The sequence below is a fragment of the Scomber scombrus genome, chromosome 6 (genome assembly GCF_963691925.1).
Source record: "Scomber scombrus chromosome 6, fScoSco1.1, whole genome shotgun sequence".
Classification (NCBI taxonomy): Eukaryota; Metazoa; Chordata; class Actinopteri; order Scombriformes; family Scombridae; genus Scomber; species Scomber scombrus.
Genome location: NC_084975.1, coordinates 6529459 through 6546569, shown reverse-complemented (window position 1 = coordinate 6546569; position 17111 = coordinate 6529459). Strand labels below are relative to the sequence as shown.

The 17111-nt window shown below is 39.1% G+C and overlaps 1 protein-coding gene across 1 annotated transcript in view; it reads right to left on the bottom strand.

Annotated features, from left to right (window-relative positions):
• The window catches only part of LOC133982041 (protein inscuteable homolog), a 33638-nt gene extending 17346 nt beyond the window's left edge, over window positions 1-16292 (bottom strand). Inside the window, exons 1-4 of the mRNA XM_062420939.1 lie at window positions 16203-16292; window positions 1243-1609; window positions 377-429; window positions 168-291 (exon numbers count right to left, since the gene is read on the bottom strand). Coding sequence (XP_062276923.1) covers window positions 168-291; window positions 377-429; window positions 1243-1609; window positions 16203-16273 — 615 coding nt within the window. The 5' untranslated portion in view covers window positions 16274-16292. The remainder of the gene's footprint in view (window positions 1-167; window positions 292-376; window positions 430-1242; window positions 1610-16202) is intronic.
• Between the last annotated feature and the right edge of the window lie 819 nt (window positions 16293-17111).

Sequence of the window (17111 nt, the reverse complement as noted above, 5' to 3'; positions counted from 1 at the left end):
CACTCCACAGGGTCTTAAATCATCCTCACATGTTTCACACATACAGCCTAATAATGTAAACATGCTGAGGCTTCAGTTTCATAGCAGGTGGAAGTTATGATTCAGTACATTAGCTTCCAGCTTCAGGACCACAGGAATACATGATTTGCATCATTGCAGTTACATACCTGGATCTCATTGGCTAAAGCCATGTCAATCATGTTGCTGAATGAATCACTAACATCAGTGAGGATTTCGTGGATCGCCTCCCTCATGGACTTCAAGAAGAACTCATCCTCAGTGTGAAGGCACCTGCAGGTGAAGGATGAACAGTTATCATCGTGCCTCACTTTTTACTTTTTTTCTAACGATGCTTATTAGCTTTTAAGAGTTTTACCTCTCTGTGATATTGGTCAGCTCCATGCACTTTTCTAGCAGAGATTTTTCATACTGCAAAGAAGGAAAAAGAAACACATAAAGCTGTGATATAATGCAGATGACAATGTGATATAACATTCATAGTAAAGTTTATCCTAAACAGAAAAACCCTGATTTGAGATGAATAATCCACATATATTTGTAGTGTACTTACTTTTGATTATAGGTCTCCAGAGATTCTCAGATTTTCTGATATATGTCATTAAGAGAAATTACACTTTGATCATTGATCTTACACTAGTAATCTTCTTGGAAACACAGTCTGATCTCTTTTGAGTCCAGTGCCAAAATTTGTGTAATTTGAATCCAGATGTATCAGCTGTTTGTAATGTTTACAATTTGTTGCTGTTTTTATTAATTTATCGCACTTTTACTTGCTTGAATCTGGCCTTTAAGTGGTCTTGGAGAACGTTTTGCACAAATCTGTAAGGATACCACATAATATTTTTACTTAATTTACAAATTTCTCTCTGGTTTGGCATTAGGATGACTGACACTAGAAGGCCCGTGGAATGTGGGGATCTATAAAAAGGATAATACCCATACTTATATATTCAAAGCAGGAAATATGACTGCTTTCACTGCTTCTCAATACAGGTTTTTACTGAAAATGGGCATGAACTTTAAATGTCCAGTTTAGTTTTAATTTAGCACTGACACAGTAATCACCTAATGGCTGTTTAGACTAGCAAAATATTAAAGATGTCACATTAAAATCTTTTATGAGACAGTCTGAAAAGGTCTTAATTGGTGAGTCAGGAAGTCTTAGTGCCTGATTTAAAACTCGAAACTTAAAAACTTGAAACATCCAAAATCAACCATCACCTTCTGCATCTCAGGTGGTGTACTTCGTGCCGCACTGTACTCATGCACCAAAGAGCGCACGTGGCAATTTGCACGTACGGCCGTGCTGTGGACCCTCTGCCAGCGCCCTTTCTCAAGTCTCTGGAACATCTTTCCGAGCTCTGTGCTGACCACCAGCGCTCGGCGAAGGAGCGTCTGCAGGTTGTTCCTAGCCACGTGGTCCCCTGCACCCACCCCAGAGGCCACAATCAGCTCTCCCTGCTGAGCATCCTCTTCCACCCCGATAGGTTTGGCCTGGAGGACACACATACACTCCACCTCTGTCATGTGGCGGAGGTCCTCCATCCATCGCTGGACCGAGTCGACTTGGAGAGACTGCATCCGTGTGCTGTGGAAGAAAAGAGCACAGAAAAACATATAAATATTACAGTCAAAAGCTAATTTATTCACTTAGGAAAAGATGGTGCTACAGTTGTTTGAATTATTAGAAATACCTTCTCTTGTGTTTGTGGTTGAATGGGCTATCATTGATAATCACAGTTTTGTAAATCACCCAAATGGATGGCCCATTTTCAATTTTGATTAAACTACTGTACTGAACTTACCCCTACATACTCAATTTGTGCACATCCATGGCACACATCAAAATTAAGTCAGATGTTACAGACTACAGTTCATTCCTCTATATTGATTGGTTAATACAGAGCAAATTCAGTTTCCTGCTTTTGAATTGATTTGCCGAGAGGAAATTGACATGAGCTGACCATTTGGTTTCCAAGTAGTCTTTCATTATTGACGTAAAATTGAAAAGTACAAACTACTGCACAAACAGTGCCACATGCATGCAACAAATGTACTCAGTATTTCACAGATACTGTATGTTGAGGTTAGACTCATTCTGAAGTCCGGGAAACCATTTGTGCTGAGTAGCCTGCTGACTACAGCCTGAGATGATGTATTTGAGAAAGCCTTAATCATCTTTGCCTCCTCCACAAGAAAAAACATGCTTAATCAGTAGAAAATTAAGGAAATGGTGACTCATGAATTCAAACTGGCTGTTAGGACGATGACAGACCATTCAACTTTCCTGTGCCACTATTGTTCTCTTTTTAAATCAGTCCTTCTCCTTTTTCTTACCATTTTTTCCTTTTTTATTAGAAAGTGCATAGTATGTATTTAGTTTGATGTAAGAAAATAAAAAAAGAAGAAACAAATGAATAGTGTTACTGCTACAATTGATAATTTGCTTTACCACTCCAAAAAGTGATAATCCAATAATTGTGTAACTGAGCACAGCTGGCCTACATTTTGCATTTTCACCTGTTAAAGTAGCATTCATGAAGCTGTAACAGCAGCACTCAGTAAGAGTGTATATTTAAGACCCTTATTCTTATATGATGTATGATATGAGTCAGCTGGATATAGTTTTCAATGAACTGACTGAGTTACTGTTAGTTAGCCAGCTGACTGCAGTTAATAAATCAAAGCAGCCAGGGAGAGTTTTGATTTCAGCCAGCAAAGTCTGACTGAAAATTAGGCCTGTTTTTGTCACCTACTATCGCATCTGAAGTCAAGGACCCATTGTGTCCCAAATTAACATAAATTACTACTGGTAAATCTATGTAAACTGCATTGGAACACTTGACAGGTTGACAGACAGTAAGTAAGTGAGCAGGATTTAGGGAATGGTAAATTATAAATGATGTCCTGGTAAATGAAATAGCTAACTATTCTATTTACCGTCCAATCATATGAGCCCTTATATATGCAAATGAAACCAGCACTCCCCCTCTCTAAAGTACAATTCCATTAATGCCAATCAATAAAACAGCCAACATAGTCTGCAGTGGTGAAATATCACAGTTTTCTTAAAGTCAACGATGTCGACTTGGGGTTAATCATCCAACGATCATTGCCAGTTTCCATAATTGCTAGTTTAACCCATCATTTCCCCTCAGTTTAAAAGCAGCTTTAACAATGGGCTGCACTGGGTAAACAATTCAATCCCTCACAGCACTGAACCTAATGAATGCAGGCTTAAGGGGGCAATCCAGAGTCCTGCACCCAGTGAGTCAAAGCACCCTGAGAGAGTACGGGTCGATGGCTACAGCAACCATCTCTGCCTTGAGTAAACACAAGGGAAAGGGTCTCTAATGAAGCGTCATAAGTTCCTTGTGGCTCTTTGGGTATTCTGTGGTTTGTTGGAAATGGCTGTTCACTGGAGACATTGGGATATTGCTCTGGTACTGAATATAGATTGAACTCGCATTGTGGTTGTGTGTACTCTCCAAACATTTGTCATCGACTGGCAACAGCCAGCATCATTACATAACATATAACCTTCCTCAAGCCAGGTATTGGGTTTCAGCTTTTAGCCAGAGCTGGTTACACAGGACTGATCCATTAGAAAGTGCCAATTATTTCTAATCCACAATCAAACCACAAAGAGGGAAGCTATTTACTAAAGAAAATAAACGTGGGGTTTTGTTATGAGCAGGTCTCATTAAAACCTGCAGCAGAGGGCTTCCAGATAGCAGAGGTGTTCAGTACATGTGCGAACAAATCACTGAATCTCCCAACTGAACTGATTATTATGAATCACCATGGAGCTCCTCTTACTGGTGACTGAGAAACCCGGTTGTCTGCTCAGCCATGATACACAGTACATTACTTTCGTTGTGAAAGCTTATAAAAAGCAACAGAAACAATCATGATGAGATAACTTTTATAAATAGCTGCTGAGCTATTAAACGAATTTGCAGTTCTTGTATAAGCCCAGTTTGGTGCAGAGCTGAACATAAAGCGGACATATCACGCACATTTACAAGTCTATAGCTCTACTGATATATATTGGCATGATTCAAAAAATTATTTTTTATATTTATTTATCTTATACTGGCCTTCAGTTTACCTCCTCCCTCTGTTTAGGCTTATGTCTCTTTATGGTCCCCCTCCCGATATGCACCTGTTCTGATTAGCTTTCAGAAACTGCATCTTCTTGCGGATCGGAAGAGTACATAAACAAAGTATAGCAGTTGGATTTCTCTTCTTCAAATGAAAACTTGGCAAATATGTCCGTACATGTTCAAGCCCAAATTCAATCTGCAATATTCGAGTAGGCAACACGAAAAATCAGTGGAACAACTTTAGCAACAAAGGCTACAGCTGTTTGTGAGCACAGACTATCTGATGTCATCATGAGGAGGAAGTAGAGGCAATTTTATACATATGTTTACCTTAAGATTTGTAACTTTGACCATGTTTAACATAGACATCTAACATCATAACAGTATAAGAATAATAGACAAAAAAGCATCTTTAACAGACTGAACATATTACAGAGCTGAAGAATCAAAGAAACTAACTTCACAGTCAGCAACTACAAAGCTATGGGACCTTTTGTTGCATGTTGCATCACCTATCTCCCCCAACAACACCTCCAACATTATACACCCCTGTCAGCATCAGCAGGACTATGTTGCTATTTCAAAAATGAAACTGTTTTATGATGTGATAATGCCATGGTTAAAATCTGAAATCATTTGGAAATCACTGTTAAAAATACTACTTTGTCAAGGTTAGGGGTTACGATAACAATGTAGGTACGGTTAGGGGATGACAACAGTCATGGTTACAAGTTGTCAATAGTCAATGGTCTCCCACTTTAAGTCCAGTGTTTCCTTTCTGGCCTCCTCCACTCTGCAGACTTTGTTGGTCTAAAATATGGCCACACTGTTTCCTCCTTTGCTACCGATGGACAAAATGTATAACTGCTACGGCCACTAGAGGGCTTCACTTGTATATTAACCGATATTGTGTTCTTGACAGTTGTGCTTCCTGTCTCTCTCTCTCTCTCTCTCTCTACACTATGACTGTCAAATAAAGGCAAAAATAAAACTCACATAAAAACAAATCAACAAAAAATGTAAAAACTAAACAGGTAGGAACATAAACTGCTCTGAAACGGTCCGTTTTATTGCAGTAAGAAAAAGAAAAAAGGGAGGTTCATCTTACACTACATATAAACTTAGGACATGTGCAAAGAGTTAACATTTAGAGTGACATTTTAAAGGAAGAGTCACCAGGAGAAATATACATTTGTGTGTATGTAGGCCTATATCTACAGTATCTATCTATCTATCTATCTATCTATCTATCTATCTATCTATCTATCTATCTATCTATCTATCTATCTATCTATCTATCTATCTATCTATCTATCTATCTATCTATCTATCTATCTATCTTTAGGTGCCATCTTTCTTCACCACAATACAGAATTTCGGGTTCACTTTAAACTGAAAACGTCATATGATTTTCAACACTCTTCACATAGAGACACATACAGAGCCTTCTATAAGAGAGAAAATTCAGAAATATTAAGATTAAAGCACAAACACCCACATACACACACACATTATGCACATATAGTATGCATAGAAATTGTACATTCAGTCAATCATCGGTCAGGTGAAGAGGTGGAATAACAATGCAAAAGCAGATGAATCTGCAGGCTGCAGAGTGCTCACCAGTTCAAATAACTCCCAGGCAAATAAATCTCCCACAATTTGGGAAAGGATGAAGATGTAATTACCTGCGAATGTGGACTAGAATAATAATATGTCTATACCAGCACTAATGGAGATCATTAAAGGACTTTGCTATTTGTCTGGATATAGGATAAATTATGATAAAATCTTTAAATCATCACTCAGAACAAGTAGCAGTAGGTACAGTATGCATTTCTCTGATTATTTTTCTTTCAAGGTGGCTTAATGGTTTTAATTACCTATTTTTTACCTATTGTGACCAAAATCAGACCTTCGGATAGGGTTAAAACTCCCAGTATCTTTACTAGGCCATATTGCCATTATTCAAATGTCCTTTTTCACCTCCTCTTTGATTGTAGTTCAGATAGTAATATCATAATATGATAATAATAATACATAGAATAGCATGTCTGCGTTTTAAGTGTTACTTAGGTTATGTCTCCTTGCACTTTGATTCCAGGGAAACATTTCTTTCACTGAATTAAATTACAAATGGTGGATTAGCACTCCCTAATTTGTTTTATTATCACTTGGCTGCAAAACTGAGACTTGAAACACAATGGGTTAAAATATAATCAGGCCTCTTTTTGCAGATTTGGAAAGCGTAGGGCTGTATAATATATCAATGTCAGACTGTTCTTTTACCAAAAAGTTGCAAGCTAAGCATAGAAGTGTTAAGTAGGGGTAAATGACTTCATAGTGATCACGATGGCGTCGGAAAATTGATGAAGTATGAGTTAGGGTTAAAATGTAGGTGATTAAAGAAATTCATTTCTCCTAAATGTTCATTACAAATAAAACACTACTGAAGACTTTCTCTGGGTTTTTCACCACTAATCTCTAACACTTCAGAACAACTGAAGTGTTAGAGATTAGTGGTGAATAACAAAGTGACTCAAACTGAGTCAAATTAGCCACAAAGAGCTTGATGACCAGTCTCTGCTGTGGCTGATGAGGAGATGGAGAGCCAGTAATTCCTAAGTGGCATCATTTTCCTGTACATGTCACCCAATTAACCTATGAGAAAGTTTGTGGAAGACAAAACTGGATGATACAGAAACAGCAAATGTGAGCTAAAGTGATACTCTTAGTCTGAGAATTCATAAACAAACAACCAAATCAATCTCAGGGGTAAAAAATGTGCAACAATATGCAGAATCCTATTCATTTGAGACCCAATATGGCCATTTCAAACCATTTTCCACAGTTATAAAACAGCATCACAGAAGGATGAACCCATCTTGATTTACACGCTCAACAAGCCACAAAACGTTCCCCTCACCACGGGGGAAAAAAAGATGATAATAATAGGTTTGTTTTCCAAAGGAGGGGAAGCGGTGCACTTCAGCTTGCAGGGAATGACAAATATTTACATGCAGGGCCAAGAGAGGGTCAGGCGACAGCGGCTCTATTATCCCAGACCGGGATCCTGTGAAGATGAAACATCAGCCCTTTTCATCTGCTGCTGGCTGTAAACTGAGTGACGGTGGCAGTAGTAGGAGTTAATGAGCGATATCCTTGTTTTTGTTTTTTTCTATCGGACTTTGAGGTCTACTAATATCTCTGCTTGTATTTAATAAGACTGCTCTCTCTCTCTCTGTATCGCCTCACAAAGTTAGCCCATAGTGAAAAATAAAAGAAGATAAGAAGACGAAATTGGTCAGAGGAAGAAAATATTATTCTCCTAGAGGATACAATTAAAGAAAGCACATGCAATAAAGAGCAATGGTCATTTGGAAAGGTAACAATCATCAGTTTAAGCCAATACATTACTGTTAATGGCATGACTGTTTAGTTAACCAATAAAATCTTCTCCAATTGACCTGATCAATAATTGCTTGTGTCTTGCATGAACTGAAGTATCCTGTTTCGTGAGGAGACCACTTGGTACTATCGATTATTATTAGTTACATTCAATTAATTATAAATTAATTTAAACCTGATGAATGACTAAGCACGCTGATGACTTGTGGACATCTATTGATGAATGAAAAGATCCTGCAGCACAGAACTGTAGAACAATCATTAATTGCAATACAGCGGAAAGAGCACAGCTGCAGAAAGTAGAGTGATCCAACTTTAGACAGTCTGACAAATCATAAATTGAGTGCTTGTCAAATGTGCAATTTAAAATCTGTTGCTTATCGTTAAGCATATCCACTGGGTTCTCCCCGGCCTTCTTGGGATACGTTCATTTACTTAATTTATCACCATAAACTTGGCCATTACGATAGAGTCAGAGGTACTTTAAGTTGTTTTCCTGACTTTGGTTGCCAAGGTCTTTTGTGAAACAGTTTAACAAACTTTAAGGAGTTTCTTAAGTATAAGACCAGGATAAAGAGAAAACCTTAAAATACGAAAGTGACCATTTTAAGGAAACCTTGAGGAGAAGACAAAAGGGTTTTTTGTGCAATCAATTTTATTTGAAGTTGAAATCTTAACTCAGACTTTAAGGAAAATCTTAACTTGAGGTGTTTGTGCAACCTGTCCCTGAACTTTGGGAAGAAAGCTGTACTGAAATCTGGCAGAAAAAAATGGTTTTATTTTCGATGGTGTGTTGATTAGGTGACAAAGGACATAGTGAGCTCACTATTCCTGGAACACAAGAGAAAATGATAACTTGAGCTTTTAGATGATTCACTTTTTAAGTTTTTATATACTTGAAGCACACGGAGTTGTTCTGCTGGATGAGTCACTGAGAGGGTGCTGCTCTGCCCATCGAGTCCCATGATGTTTTATCCCTGAGCTCTACTCCAGATTTATGAAAGAGAGAGGTTTGTGACTCAAACTGTGTGTGAGCATATGTGGTTGTAATATTGGTTGGTTGTATGAGGGTTGAAATACCGTGTTTGGGATAAATTACATCGAAGAATGGACTTTAGCTGATGTGAGGCATTCATACCTCCATATCATTAAGCATTTTCCCAGTTGTAATATTGACTTGGATGTTGACATGAATGCCATTTATAAGTCAGAAACTCTGTAATTATGTAACTCTGGTGTGGCACAAAAAGGTCAGGGTTAGTGGCTAGAGAATACATTGGGTCAATAAGGATCCTCAAGTATTGAAGTAAACTGAGTTCTGTCACAAAGCTAATCAAGCAGTGATAAAAATCAAAACATGGTCAAAAACCTTTAGTTCAACAGTTTTCCAACGTGGTCTCCTAGAAATTATGTTCATATACTACTACTACAACAGCAAATATGTTATTTTTAGAAACATAATGCTGCCAGAATTCAATTTTCTGTCAACATAGTGATAAAATGTTGTTGACATATTCAGCAAAAATGTTGATACTGAACATTTAAGTGCAATTTTCTGGTGCCAGAGTACTGTGTCCCTCTGTCTCCTGAATAAAATAAATGCAGCCATTATTCAATTCAAAAGAAAAATTGCCAGTGAACATAATCCAGGCAGCATTAATCGTCGCCAGCGCAACCTAATTAGGAAAACAATTTAGTAGTATACATCATTTTTTTAGGAGACAGGATTTCATGATTCCATTACTTTTGGACTTGACTGGTAGCTATCAGTCTGCTCCCAGTCAGCTAGCCTTGGCCCTGCTATTCTCCAGTCTACCTCTGCCTCCAGTTTGGCTAGCCTCCTGTCTAATCCTGGCCCTGAATGCCCCAATCATTCCCCTTTCTAATGGGTCTTGCCATTTTCACGCGGTACCCTCATTTAGGAGCCTCTAGAAGAAAGCCTGATTCCTGAGGCCATTAGCTTTCTCTGCTGCCCAGCACAATAAAGTCTCCACTGGTTAGTGTCCATGCTAATAACCCGCCTGTTTCTGTGCCATCAGCTACCTCTGCCAACACCCAGCTAGTTCCTAGGCAGTCATCCTTCTCCACCGAGGTACCGAGCATCTCTGCCCATCTGGCTTGTCTTCTGAGACTTGAGCTTCCCTGCCCTACTCATCTACAGTGACCATGTCATCCACCATTGTCATGGGTCTGCCCATTGACTACCAGCCCAAGCCTCAGCTCCATTTTCCCAAACACCAGCCTGAAGTTCCCAACTTCTAGTCCAAGCCTCAGCCCCCGGTTGCCAGTCCTAGCCTCAGCCTCTGTTTCCCAGCTACCACCCACAGTCCCCGATTCCCAGCTCTCCCTGCCTCTGAGTGTCTATATTTGCATTCACCCTCTCTGCCCCTGTGTAAAACAGGGTTGTTTAAAACTTATGATCATTACAGACATCTTTCAGACCATAAAATGAGACATTTCTATTCCGTTTATGTGTAAAATCTCCCTTTTATGAACCTCACAGTCACCCAGAACATTTTCAAAAACCTTTGCGAGCTGACATCGCATTACAATAAGGGAATCATCGGTTGACAGGCATTCAGTAGGCCGGGGGAAATCCTTGCTGAGCTCAGAGAGAAGAAATACAGAGCAAAGAGAAAGGAAATATAAAAGCAACACTTGGCGCAGCGCACATACAGACCTCTGTCAGAATTCTTAATGACAGGATGTGAGTCAGTTTGTTTGAGGCTAAAAACAGCAACCTTGTCCACATGAAAACACTGTAGCGTGAGCTGTTTCTAGGTCACTTACTAATCACATCATGGAGGATAACGGAAATAAAAGGATATACAACTGTAGTGTCAACCACAATGACAGTCACATCTTTGGCCAACACAGTGCATCAGCTCCACAGTGTGGTGTAGCTAGTTAACTAGCGGCAGTCGGACAGGTGTGTAACCAAGCAGTAGAGCACCTGTTGTCACTCAAGTATGGCAGTTATTGGACAGAAGGAACTAATTTGTTCTTCAGGGGTGGTTGCCCATTATAAGGCTTGTTCTACATATCGCTAGAGGCTCCAGGTGATTCACGCACTATGTACAACACTTAACAGTTCATGAGCACAGGCTGAGTAATGTCTGCTTCACTTTGGTACGCTGCTTGATTAATGGTCTCCTTACAAGTCATGTCATCCTGCTGTCATCTGCAAAAGGATCCTACTGATGTTTTGAATTAAAGTGTAGACACTCTGCGTGACTCAGACAGTCTGGTTTCCAGAAAGTGTCTGAAATTAACATCTCTTAAAATACAGTGCTCCATGTAAATAAATAGATTTTGTGGAGTAAATCACCAAAAACAATAACTTTTAGACCACATTCAGATGGATTTAGAGTTCAATGTGATTAAGCTGTTGTGAACTATATATGTTTTAGTTTTGAACTGTTGGTCGGACAAAAGAAGCGATCTGACAATGTCACCTTGGGCTGACGATCAATTGAGAAAATGATCTGAAGATATCGCTGATGAAAATTATCATTAGTAGCAGCACCACGTAGAAGCTTTAAGTAATTTAAGTGTAAGAACGTCATTCATCTCTGGTGACATGGGTTCACTTTAGCTCATGAAAATATATTTGCATGGTGTAAAATACTCATTTTCATCAAATTCTTCTCTTGAAAATCATGTCGCAAAATATTACAACACTTATTACTCATAGTCCAGTTAAAACTATGACCTAATATATCATTAGTTCAAACATCACTTCTAAAATGTTTTATTTAGCAAAACTTTGCATGATAACTGTTTCAGAAATGTTTTTGCCAAGAAAAAAAAATCCTCTAAACTACCCAATTGTATTCACAGCACAGTACAATCAGAGGTTTTGAATAAAAGCCCTCATCAAATGGTTTAAAACAACATCTTGTATCGTTCACTGACTGCATGCATACATATTACTGGCAGGCCAAGTAGCTTGTTTGGAAAAGAACCACAGCAACATGTGTTAGTTCATGTAATAATCTCTCCATTGTTTCTGACTGCAGTTCTGATTACTCTCCTCACAGCTTTCTGATATGGAAGTCATTCAGCAGAATATAAGCAAGAAGGAGCCCGTAGCTGTTGTCCAGTGTCTGCTTTGCATGAATATCGCTGTCTGACGCCTGATGTCACATATGAACAAATGGAAATCTTTCTCAAATACCACAACAGAACCGCAGTCCAGTGGGGCATAGTGAATGGAAATGTGGGCAGAGTGAGCTGCGAGCTTTTGAGCCTAGACCATTGTGGGTTTGGCTTCAACTGAACAAGGAAACAAGGACACTCTTGTCCCATAAATAATTAAATATGAAGGCATATGTACAAAGAGACCAGAATATTTCTAAACACTATTCACTGCGCAAACCTTTTTACACTAAGGGTATAGCTCTGGTTCCTTTACATAACGCTGTCTTACTGTGTAAAAGCAGGGCATGATGAGCTAAGTAAATGGTAAAAACATATGGCTAATGGTGCTTTTAAATGTGCATGTCACGCCTTAATTTTCTGGGCGAAGGTTGAGTCTGTGCTCCTCCCGAAGTAGCACATGGTAAGGGGATATAGTGGCCTCTGACTGGTACAGTTGGATTCTGGCAGAGGGGGCAGACATCTGACTCCCAGATGTTTCAGGCTGCCTCTATTGTGTAGCCAAGACTAGATTCACCTTTAACAGAACACACTGAGTCTGTTTCTCTCTTGTTCTTTCTCACAGTCAAACCAACTCTCAATTTAAAGGACCAGTGCTTGTATTAAGGGGGATCTATTGGCAGAAATGGAATATAATACTCATAAGTATGTTTAAATTACTGTAAAATCTCCTGAAACTAAGAATCTTTATGTTTTTGTTACCTTACAAAGAGCCCTTTATATCTACATAGGGAACGGGTCCTCTTCCACAGTAAGAGCCATGTTTCTACAGTAGCCCAGAGCAGACAAACCAAACACTGTAACTGGGACCTTCAAGTTTTTGGCGAATTTCGCAGACACCGTAGGTTCTCCTATGGAAGTGGAGGAGGGACGGGTATTCAGTTGGTTGCAATGTGCAACCTTACCTCTAGATGCCACTAAATCCTACACACTGGTCCTTTAATTTTCTTCATTGTTTGTTTTTTCTGACTCAGACTCCTGACCTAACACATGCCTGCTTACTGTAGGCATATTATTACAGCTATTGCGGGCATAAGCACAAGACATTATACTGTGGAATAATCTCTATCTCTGTGTCTCAAACCATCTCCAGCTGACTCATTTACTCCCTTTTTCTCTCACACTCTTTTGCCTCACATCAGCAAAAAAAAACACACTTATGTTTCCAACTTTTCCAACGTTCCTGCATTGGCTGCAAGCAAAAATCTGCAACATGAAAAACACAAAAGCACAGACAAATTAAGGTACAAAAATCATATCATAATGACTCTCCAGCCTCTATAAGACTGTAACCTGAGGCTTAGATTGTTCATATAAACAAACAGGGAAAAAACACCGGTTCTGTTCTGGAGATGTTTGTCAACTGAGGGTATGTATGTGTTTTCAATTTATTTTAATACAATTCAGTTATTTGGCTCCTTTCATCACTTGATTTACTGACTGCTAGTGAGCCATGTGGTGCACAAATAGGATTTATATTTGAACGTGTTAATGAGAGACAGACAAAGAAAGCAAGTAAGAGATGATCTGTTTGTTTATGCGTGTGTGTGTCTGGTTTCCTATGTATGGCGTGACAGCTCTACTGATTTGATATCCAAGGACATTCACTGCGTGTCTTCTGCAATGCTGTGTAAGCAATTGTACACACAACTCTGTCAGAAGATATATAATCACATTTATTATCAGTGACTGAAATACCTTCAAACACAGCAGCTGATGAAGAGTCTTTTCCCATTAAAAAAAGGATTCAGCATCTGGCACTGAAAGTTTCACAACTAAGATATAGTAAATCACTGCTGTGTGATATGAGTAATGTCTTGAATACATCCAAAAAGAGACTTCTTAGTAACCACAGTTTATTTAAAAAGTGATAGTCATGCAGTTTTAAAAATGGCTTTGTTTTTTTCTTTTTCTCAAAGTGAAAAAAATGACACGTGAACCGTCAATTACAGCAGCAGCAGCAACAACAACAACAAAAAACGGTTCAGCAGTGCAATCCGGTTTAGGTTTTCAACTGTTCGTGAGTGCTTGACAGCGTTGATGCAGAACTGCTTTGTTTTTGCTTCAGTTTTTGATTGTTTGGTATGTGCACAGACATGTGTCTTACAGATTTTTCTGGATTTTTGGATTCAATCTCTGGCTCGTATGTGCACCTCAAATGTGGAATCCAAGTGAAGCCAGATGTTTTCATGTCAGGTGTGTGCGTGGGCAGGAGTGTGAAGGTGTGTATTGCTTTATGTGTTTGTGTGTCACTAAGGTTTTGACCTTTGTTCTGTCTGCTATTGACTGCCTCTAATTAGTTGATTTAGGATCCGGGGTATTAGGGTGTCAGTCAATAAGAACTGTAATGAAACCTGATTCACTCTTTGTCAAAATACAAGTGAGCCATCTGCAAATGCAACCCTGCCAACAATACACTTCTAATTAAAATTTTGGATTTGGGATATTTGACAAACAATGGTAAAATTTTAAGCTTTACTATTCAATATTTTTATACTACCTGCCTTCCTCACAGCAGCCTAATCTGTGACATTTATGTGACATATTCATCTCCTCACAAACCACCGAGGACGACTAAACCCTGTCACGACTGGAAACCCCAATCTCTGTGACAATGAGAGTTGCCATGATACCTGTATTTCTCATACCGCTGTCATCATTACAGTACATTATCAGAAGGAGATGTGGGGCCAAAGTATGCTGCTTTCCTGGGGGTGCTATCGGCAGATGAAACAGGAGGGTTATTTCTTGTTATCATGGCTATTATTGTCAGTATGGTGTTTGCGTGTTTGCACATGCTTTTACATGCTTGTGACGTGTGTATTCTCAGCATTGAGAATATTTACAGCTCTCAACCAATGGCTGTAATACTAACACCAGAAGCTGAGAGAACTGCGTAAGACTATGTTCATAAAAAACCTTGAACTACATTTAACCAAGTAGTAAGCAGTTGAAATAGTTTCAACTGTTGACTGCAATTTCTGTGTTTTACCCGCAGTAACCAAAGAATTGTAGCAATCAGAGGAGGAGGCCGCTCTAATTATTGACCATTCTGTGCAAATGGAGCGCAAGGGCTCATGGGACTGTTAATGTTCAAGTTTGAATCATTGTTTTAGCGATGTTGTATTTATGGTTCCATTGTTGTGGTTGTGTTATGTGGGTTTCAGTGTTTGTGTGGCAAGGACAGTGTTTAGGTCTAACTAGCAACATGGCCACCAAGGCTGAAACTGTTGTGTTCATGTTCACTGTGTTTTTTATTTGAAATAGCATTTCTGCAGGCAATGCAGTGTATGGGGCACAGAAATTGCTTTAAAACTGAGATCTCTGTCTCAAGATGCAGTCTTCCATGCAAGCTTGCCTCATTATTGTTTCTGTACAGTTACGTTTCCATGTAATTCCCTGCACAGCCATTGTCCACCTCGACAAGTGTTTTCACTTATTTTGTTGGATTAGACCTCTGCTCAGAACTATGTGAATGTGCACAGATCATGAACAACTCAATTTAATTCCCAGCATAGTCTTTAAATTTATACTAGTTTTGGAAAATTTGCCAAAACAAAATATATGTTTACTTATATATTTATGCAAACATATTCAAGAGGACTGAAAAGATGCATAATTTATCAAGAGTTAGTGACTGATTAATTAATCATGAAATCATGAAACTCAATTGCTGCTTTCCACTTAAGATATCATTTGAATGAAATGAAATTGAATGTGTCTCTTCTGATTAACCTATGCAAATACCCTTATCAGACATAATAGTAACATATATGGCCATCAACTGGACTCAAACCATGCTCTTTTAATTTTTAGGCATGTACCATGTGATGTAACAATTCTCAATATGCCAATTTTTCCACCTCATCCAATCTTAAAAAGCTTTTTGTGAAAGTATGTTCTTGTTTTTCACATTCAGAATCAACGGCAAAATGAAAATAAACACCTGACAGCTGCAGACCTACTGCAGTTTTAGTACAAATCTAACTTGTTGGTACTTTGAGCAGCACAAAGGAAAGTCCACTAAAAATTCCATTTTACTGGTATGTCAGCAGACTTCTCAGCAGTGGATACCTCAGCAAATAATACTAAAAAAAATCTGCATGGCTACATACCACAAGAGGCAAAAGGGAAATTACGTTCTTTTTTTGATTTGGGTGAACGAACCTTTAAATACATAACATCTTTGAGTGCTCAAATGAACCAGATGTGTGCCTTTAGAGATGGCCTGGGTTGTGTGTGTTTACATAAATACATTACAGAAAGTGACTAGCAACTTCCTTCCTTCATATGGTCATGGAGCAATTCTTAGATTTGTTTTCTTTCTTTTTGTCTTTGGTATTATGGCAGACAGTAGCGACATACAGGAAATGATGAGAACGAGAAAAAGATGGGGAATGACGTGCAACAAAAGTCTGCAGCCGGATGCAAACCGGAGACAATGCGGTTCATGGTTGGGGCCATAACCCCAAGGCGTTCAGGGCATCACCACTGTGCATTTCTACTTACCTCATTGGAGATGAAGACAGTGAGCTGCTCTGTCTGGAGCTCTGAGGAGTTGCCATTCTGTCCGAGGCCATCTTACTTCAGCTCAGCACCTGAAACACAACACACGCAACGTAAACATCAAGGTTACAAGTCATGAAAGTGACACCGACACTTCCTTTATCAGCTTATGTTGCTGTTAAATGTCACATATTATTTTAAAAAAGAGTCAACCACCTCTGACTGAATGCCTCCATGCACTATTAGACACATTCAACACACACATAAAATGAATACTATATGCACACACACACAAACACACACACACACACTGCATCCTCCTGGCTGTGCTGCTTGCCACCGCAGCGTTATCCACTACAATATCTCCTTATTGATCCGCCTCCAAGCATTCTATTCTTGTCTTGTCTTTTTTTCCTCCAAGTAATTCAATTATCAATAAACCTCCCTGTTTTAAATAGCTGCAAGCCGCTGGTGTGCCAGTGGAATAATATTTCTTATCTTCTAATTTATTGGCTGGCTGCCAGCCAGTGACTCTCTTCCCTACTTTGAGCCTGAGCAAAAGGGGCTGACGCTCTTAAGTGCCCGCAACTTTATTCTGCCGTTTTATTGATGTATCCCATTTAGATTAGTCCATTTTTATTCGGGAGAAGCCACGGATGCCCTCCTGCCTGGGCCACACCCTAATCCTTTTAGTTAATGATATCCTGCAGTGGTGTGGTAACAAATTTCATGTTTACTGTGGAGTATAATTAGCAGGTAGTTACAAAGTGAGTTTCTCTCTCACGCACACAAACGCACACCCTGCTAGTGTCACGGATCGGGTTTCAGCTGTGGTGCCCTGCTTTTTATTAAATGCTTACAGTGTTATGGGATCGATAGACGTAAACAGGAGAACTCACAATAAAGAAATTG